This window comes from Heloderma suspectum, chromosome 3, assembly GCF_057233095.1.
Source record: "Heloderma suspectum isolate Gila_16-S chromosome 3, 16-S_ref, whole genome shotgun sequence".
Lineage (NCBI taxonomy): Eukaryota > Metazoa > Chordata > Lepidosauria > Squamata > Helodermatidae > Heloderma > Heloderma suspectum.
In genome coordinates, this window is record NC_139460.1 from 40151059 (window position 1) to 40159158 (window position 8100).

The 8100-nt window shown below is 45.6% G+C and overlaps 1 protein-coding gene across 1 annotated transcript in view; it reads left to right on the top strand.

Moving 5' to 3' along the window:
• Nucleotides 1–6976, top strand: part of RFC3 (replication factor C subunit 3) — a 31586-nt gene extending 24610 nt beyond the window's left edge. Inside the window, exons 8-9 of the mRNA XM_084843012.1 lie at nucleotides 5245–5314; nucleotides 6683–6976. Of these exons, the coding sequence (XP_084699138.1) occupies nucleotides 5245–5314; nucleotides 6683–6874 (262 nt within the window). The 3' untranslated portion in view covers nucleotides 6875–6976. The remainder of the gene's footprint in view (nucleotides 1–5244; nucleotides 5315–6682) is intronic.
• The last annotated feature ends 1124 nt before the right edge of the window (nucleotides 6977–8100 follow it).

The following is an 8100-nucleotide window of genomic DNA, read 5'->3' on the forward strand; positions in this document are numbered from 1 at the left end:
TCATGGCTACAGTCACCGTCTGCGGTGATCTTGGAGCCCAAGAAAATAAAATCTGTCACTGCTTCCATTTCTTCCCCTTCTATATGCCAGGAAGTGATGGAGCCATATGCCATGATCTTAGTATGTTTAATGTTGAGTTTCAAACCAGCTTTTGCACTCTCCACTTTCACCCTCAACAAGAGGCTCTTTAGATCCTCTTCACTTTCTGCCATCAGGGTGGTATCGTCTGCGTATCGGAGGTAGGGATGGACGAAAGGGACTTACCTTGTCCCGCAGCTTGCTTCGCGGTGGGGGGGAGGTGCTTCCGTTCTCCCCCCGAAGTTCAGGCGAGGGGGGAGGCGCCCCGCCTTGCCCAGCCGAAATTCAGGCCGGGGGGGGGAGGCGCCCCATCCCTCACCGGCGAAATTCAGGCCGGGGAGGAGCGCCCCGTCTCCCCGGCCGCGAAAACAAAAGTAAACAAAAACAAAAAACCACACACCCGTGATAGGCTACGTAACGATTTGCGTAGTCTATCATGGCTAGATTTCCAAAGTCAGCCGTGATAGGCTACGTAAATCGTCACGTAGCCTATCACGGGTGACTTTGGGGAAAAAAAAAAAAGTGCGTATGCAAATAGCGGCGCCCCATGGGCGCCGCCATTTGCGTTCCTTATTTTGGCACGTCTAGTCTACGTAAAGATTTACGTAGACTATGGCGAAAATAAGGGCAACGCAAACAGCGTTCCCTTATTTTCGCCGTAGTCTACGTAAATCTTTACGTAGACTGCCCCTGTCCAAATAAGGGACACATATGGCGGCGCCCCATTTGCGTACGCGTTTTTTTTCCCAAAGTCACCCGTGATAGGCTACGTGACGATTTACGTAGCCTATCACGGCTGACTTTGGAAATCTAGCCGTGATAGGCTACGTAAATCGTCACGTAGCCTATCACAGGTGTGTGTTGTTTTTTTTTACTGTACTTTTTTATTTTGTAGCGGCGGCGGCAGCCGGTCGAGAGACCGGCCCCCACCCCCGCCGGAACGCCGCCGGAACCCGCCGCCGAGAGGGACATTCCCATCCCGGGGGGGGGGGCGGGGGGCAGGCGGAGAATTTCCCCAACACTTTCGGGGGGCCGAATGCGTCGGCACTCGGCCTCCCGAAGATTCGTGGAGAAATTCTCCGCCATCCCTAATCGGAGGTTGTTGATAATTCTCCTGGCAATCTTAATTCCGACCTGTGATTCATCCAACCCGGCATTTCTCATGATGTACTCTGCATATAAATTAAATAAGCAGGGCGACAATATACAGCCTTGTCGTACTCCTTTCCCAATTTTGAACCAATTGGTTGTTCCATGTCCGGTTCTTACTGTTGCTTCTTGACCCTCGTACAGGTTTCTCAGGAGACAGGTAAGGTGGTCTGGTACTCCCATCTCTTTCAGAATTTGCCACAGTTTGTTGTGATCCACATAATCAAAGGCTTTAGCATAGTCAATGAAGCAGAAATAGACATTTTTCTGGAATTCTCTTGCTTTCTCCATGATGCAGCGAATGTTGGCGATTTGATCTCTAGTTCCCCTGCCTCTTCGAAACCCCGCTTGTAATTCCGGTAGTTCTCGGTTCACATGCTGCTGAAGCCTAGCTTGTAGGATTTTGAGCATCACCTTGCTGGCATGTGAAATGAGTGCAATTGTACGGTGGTTTGAATACTCTTTGGCATTGCCCTTCTTTGGGATTGGAATGTAAACTGACCTTTTCCAGTCTTGTGGCCACTGTTGAGTGTTCCAAATGTGTTGGCATATTGAGTGCAGCACTTTAACAGCATCATCTTTTAGGATTTTAAATAGCTCAGCTGGAAGACTGTCATCTCCGCTAGCTTTGTTGTTACTAACGCTTCCTAAGGCCCACTTGACTTCACTCTCTAGGATGTCCGGCTCAAGTTCAGTGCCCGCACTATCATGTCTATCAGGGACATTAAGATCTTTCTTGTATAGTTCTTCTGTGTATTCTTTCCACCTCTTCTTAATCTCATCTGCTTCTGTGAGGTCCCTGCCTTCTTTGTCCTTTATCATGCCCGTCTTTGCACAAAACGTTCCCTTGAGATCTCCGATTGTCTTGAAGAGATCTCTAGTCTTTCCCATTCTGTTGTTTTCCTCGATTTCTTTGCATTGTTCATTTAAGAAGGCTTTCTTGTCTCTCCTTGCTATTCTCTGGAACTCTGCATTCAGTTGGATATATCTTCCCCTTTCTCCCTTGCTTTTCGCTTCCCTTCTTTCCTCAGCTACTTGTAAAGCCTCATCAGACAGCCACTTGGCTTTCTTGCATTTCTTTTTCTTTGGGATGGATTTCGTTGCTGCCTCCTGAACAATGTTACGGACCTCCGCCCATAGTTCCTCAGGCACTCTGTCTATCAGGTCTAATCCCTGCAATCTATTCCTCGCCTCCACTGTATATTCATCAGGGATATGATTTAGGTCATACCTGAATGGTTTAGTGGTTTTCCCTACGTTCTTCAATTTAAGCCGGAATTTTGCAAGAAGCAGCTCATGATCTGAGCCACAGTCAGCTCCAGGTCTTGTTTTAACTGACTGTATGGAGCTTCTCCATCTTTGGCTGCAAAGTACATAATCAATCTGATTTCGATATTGACCATCTGGTGATGTCCATGTGTAGAGTCGCCTCTTGTGCTGTTGGAAAAGAGTGTTTGCTATGATCAGCGTGTTCTCTTGGCAGAACTCTAGTAGCCTTTGTCCTGCTTCATTTTGTACACCAAGGCCATGCTTGCCTGTTATCTTGGTGATTTCTTGACTTCCTGCTTTAGCATTCCAATCCCCTATGATGAAGAGGACATCTTTTTTTGGTGTTAGTTCTAGAAGGTGTTGTAGGTCTTCATAGAACCGATCAACCTCAGCTCCTTCGGCCTCAGTGATTGGGGCATAGACTTGAATTACTGTGATGTTGAATGGTTTGCCTTGGATTCGTACTGAGATCATTCTGTTGTTTTTGAGATTGTACCCCAGTACTGCTTTTCCCACCCTTTTGTTGACTATGAGTGCTACTCCATTTCTTCTAAGGGATTCTTGCCCACAGTAGTAGATATAATGGTCACCTGAATTAAATTCACCCATGCTTGTCCATTTTAGTTCGCTGATTCCCAAGATGTCGATGTTCAATCTTGCCATCTCATGTTTGACCACCTCCAGCTTACCTTGATTCATTGATCTGACATTCCAGGTTCCTAAACAATATTGTTCTTTACAGCATCGGATTTTCTTTTCACCACCAGACACATCCACAGCTGAGTGTCCTTTCGGCTTTGGCCCAGCCGCTTCACTCTTTCTGGCGCTACTTGGAAATTCCCTCTGCTCTTCCCCAGTAGTATATTGGACACCTTCCGACCTGAGGGTCTCATCTTCCGGCATCATATCTTTTAGCCTTGTGATACGTTCCATGGGCAATGTATTCTTCTTGGTAAGAATACTGGAGTGGGTTGCCATTTCCTTCTCCAGTGGATTACATTTTGTCAGAACTCTCTGCCATGACCTGTCCGTCTTGGGTGGCTCTGCACGGCATAGCTTATGGCTTCACTGAATTACACAGGCCCCTTTGCCACAACAAGGCAATGATCCATGAAGGGGAATTTAAAATATATAGAACATTAAAACCACAATATAACAATACAACCACAATAAAACCTAGCAGCAGTGCAGGAATTTAAAATACAGATTTAAAACAGCAAAGCTAAAAGTCTAGAAAGCTAAAACGCTAAAATGCCTGGGAAAATAAAAAGGTCTTCACTTGGCACCGAAAGAAATACAATGTAGGTGCCAGGCGAACCTCACTAGGGAGCTCATTCCACAGCCGGGGTGCCACAGCAGAAAAAGACTAAACCCCACTGAACTCAGCAGGACTTATTTCTCAGTTCATAGGACTTCGCTGTGGCTCTCTTCTAGCTGGTTGGTAACATCTAGCTTGGATCCCAAGGCGCTTTTAGTGTGAACAGAAGAGGGGGGCAGTTTTCATCAATTCCTGCTGCTCTCCACACCTCATGCCATTATGTTCTGGAGGGTCCTCCGATACTGTGGGGGTGGGGGCACAGGTGGCTGCTGGAGAAGAGGAGTTCCCCATTTCAGAGTTTAGGTTTTTTTAGATTTTATGGCTGTTTGAATATGTCTTATTCCGTGTCAGCTGTTTTGTTCTGTATTTTGTTTTTTTGTTCTTTATTCTTTAAGCTTTTGCAAACTGCCCAGATAGTGGTTGTTGTTGGGCAGATCAAAAACCTCGTCCCCTCCAGATGCTTTGGACTTCAACTCCCATCATCCTTAGCATGGTCAATGCTCAGGAATGCTGGGAGTTGCAGTCCAAAACATCTGGAGGGCACCACGTTGGGGAAGGCTGACATAAGTGTTCTTTGCCTTACCCTGAAGTTCAGTCAGTCGCTGAAGCAACCTACTTTTCACCACAGTATTGTCTTCCAATGTGAATGAATTATGCATATTGAGAGCCAGTGTGGTGTAGTGGCAAGAGTGTTGGACTGGGAGCTGGGAAAACTGGGTTCTAGTCCCCGCTCGGCCATGGAAACTCACTGGGTGACTTTGGGCCAGTCACAGACTCTCAGCCCAACCTACCTCACAGGGCTGTTGTGAGGATAAAATGGAGGATAATGTAAGCCACCTTGAGTTCCTTGCAAGAGGAAAAAAGGCAGGATAGAAATACAATAAATAAATAAATATTTAGAGGAAATCATAAGATAAGGTTACACGAACAGAGGAACAACATAGAATTCAAGCCATAGTGTAGACAAAAATATACTACATATAAGCCACTTCAGATAAGAAAGGGCAATTGAGATGTTAAGAGTGAATATATTTATCAGTGATGTTTCTGCTGCAAATGTCTAAAAGTGCATATGAAAATGATAGAAAGATGCAGGACATCGTAAGTCATTTCTGTAGCCATGAAAATTTTCTGGAAGTTGTCATATTTGACAAAAGGTTTAAAAACAACGGGGGAATAAGCATCTACAACTGGAGCTTAGTATTCCGAAAACTGAAATGTTCTGACTTGGTAATTTAACTGGCATTATCAGAGCTGTTGCTTTTTTTTTATTAATACCTATTTAAGTAGAGTGCAAGTAAAAGAAATACTTTTAAAAGGCTGTTACAAAAAATTAACTTCCAGTGACTAGAGTTAAAACTTTGTAATTAAAAGATATTTTAAATGTGGCCTACTTGTGCTGTAATGTTTTAATGATTTTCTTCTAATAGGCTTCTTGAAGTTCGTGGGCGACTTTATGAGCTCTTAACCCATTGCATTCCTCCAGAGATTATAATAAAGGTAACAGATGTAATGGTTCTTAATTTGTTTAGTAACTGAGGCTAGGGTTAAAGGGAACTGTGGGTGGTGATATAGGTGGAGAAGAGTTAATACCCTTTTTAAAAATTTATTTTACCATTCATGGCACTCTGCATGGTGGTGACCCCATTCATAATTACTTGGTGGGGGTGGGTGGGGAAGAATTCTAGGTAATATTGACTATCTCTTTAAATATAACAACTATTTTTTTATGTGCCAATATGCTCCTCCTCTGAAATCGGAAATCGTAGTTTGAATTACCAAATCCTCATGAAGTGTTTTTTTATAGATTGTTGAGAGTCTATATTACTTATAACAGGGATGTTGAACCTCTTTCAGCCTGAGGTTTCAGTTCACTTTCAGAGAAGGGGAACATGTTCTAGTAGTGGGCAAGGCTGGGGTAGATTAAAGACACAGGTAGGTCAAAAATACCAGCATATTTTAGCATAAAGCTCTTACTGCTAGTAACTAAGCTTTAGGAGAGGCGTTTTAACCATTTAGACAGGGAAAAACACACAAGCTGGGAAACTACCAAGCAACCAGCAGTTGGGGGGAAGGAGGTGGGCCAGTGGAAGGGGGGTGGCAATCTGGAGAACTCCAGAGGGCTGGATTGACCCAGGTCAGGGGTGCAGAACCTCAGGACTGGGGCCAAATTTGGCCCTCAGGGATGCCCCAGAAGGCCCTCCCCCTTCCCCTCCCCCGGCATCGGCCCCTCCCCCGGCATCGGCCCCTCCCCCGGCATCGGCCCCTCCCCTGGCATCGGCCCCTCCCCCTCCCCTCCCCCGGCATCGCCCCCTCCCCCTCCCCTCCCCTCCCCTCCCCTCCCCCGGCATCGCCCCCTCCCCCTCCCCTCGCCTCCCCTTCCCTGGCATCGCCCCCTCCCCCTCCCCTCCCCTCCCCCGGCATCGCCCCCTCCCCTTCCCCTCCCCTCCCCTCCCCTCCCCTCCCCTCCCCCCCCCCTCCCCCGGCATCGCCCCCTTTCCCTCAATCACTGATCATTTGGTGGTTTTCTAGTTTTTGTACAGTCTTTCCCCCATTCTAAAAGGTTAAAATGCTTTTCTTAAAGCTTAGTTACTCGCAGTAAGAGCTTTACGCTACAGTATGGCGGCCTTCTGGGAGGTTTGGCCCTTTCCCTTTAGCGTTTGGCACTGCTCAGCCCCAGAATGCAGCCCCAGAGGGCTTCTCTGAAATGGTATTCAACCCTTGGGCTGGAAGCGTTTCTGCACCCCTGTCCCAGGTGGACCGGATTTGGTTTGCAGTCCCAACGTTCAGTGCCCAGACCTTGGCTGCAGCTTGCAGAAGAACATAATTCTCTGATGGTTAAATATTGTTGCATGTTGCTTACTTTAGGGCCTTCTGTCCGAACTTCTGAACAACTGCGATGGGCAGCTGAAAGGAGAGGTTGTGGAGATGGCAGCTTTCTATGAGCACCGACTGCAGCTGGGCAACAAAGCCATTTATCACCTGGAAGCGTTTGTGGCTAAGTTCATGGCCCTCTACAAGAAGTTTATGGAAGATGGACTGGAAGCTATGGTGTTCTGATGTGTAGCTTTGAGCATCCAAATGGTTTGTGATGCTGCACAAGCAGCAGCCCACCAGTGTATCACTGCATTTGACAATAAAATAGTGAATGTCGAGTTTCAATTATTCTGAAACCATCATGTGTGACGCGCAAAGCCATTTCTAGGAAACAAGAACTTGCGTTTATTTTGGAAATGCTATCTTGGCATTCGGGCAGGATCCAGGTATGTCTTTTGGGAAATAGTCCATGTGGTTATTTCCAGTGTCTCATGCGGTGCTCCCATTTAGCTTGAATCTGAAACACGACTGTAAGGTTGAATCTCTGAAGTTCCCAAATGTGCTCTGTTGAATAAGTTTCACAGTGCGGGGAAGACTGGTGTCTCACTTAGGCTGAGCTGAAGCATGTTTACTTAGAAGTAATTCCTTAATTTCAGTAGCACTTATTTCCTCAAAAGTCTGAGTCATAAGTGCGCATAATAGGGAGTAAGTCATACTAAGCACTGCAAAACTTACTTCTGAGTAAACAGAAGGGTTGTGCCATTTGTCATCTTTTTGAATTTAATGTGATATCTAAAAATTAGTTTAACTCTTCTGCAGTTTCCAGTGGACCATGGAAGGCTTGCTGCGGTGTCTCTACATCTCTTACAAGCAAAATCCAAAGGCTCTTGAAAATAAATAGTTGTGTGATGACTTGTGTGAGGAGAAAATGGCTTGACTTTGATGTTCACAACTGAAGGAGCTGACATGAGGATCTGATTTGAAAATGGATGTGAACAATTTCAAGTGCTTGCAGAAAAACTTTAAGAATATCTTGTAAGTTCTACTTTCATGTAGACTGTATTGAACTGGTCATCAATCTGTACATCATACAGATCTTGTTTATCGTTAGACCAGGCATCTTTAACCTAACCTTATTGTCTGTTCAGCAACTATAGTGCTCTCTTGGAGATCATGTCCGTAAGAGGGCAACCCAGATAATGAGGGGTCTGGAAACCAAGTCCTATAAAGAATGGTTGAAAGAGCTGGTATGTTTAATCTGGGGAAGAGAAAATTAAGGGGAGATATGATAACAGTCTTAAAATATCTAAAGGGCTCTCATACAGAAGATGGAGCAGACGTTCTCTCTTGCTTCAGAGGGCGGGACTAGAATGAATAGATAGAAATTTCAAGAAGCAAATTTCAGCTCATTATTGGGAGAAACCTCCTAATCCTAAGAACATAAGAAGAGCTGTACTGGATCAGACCAA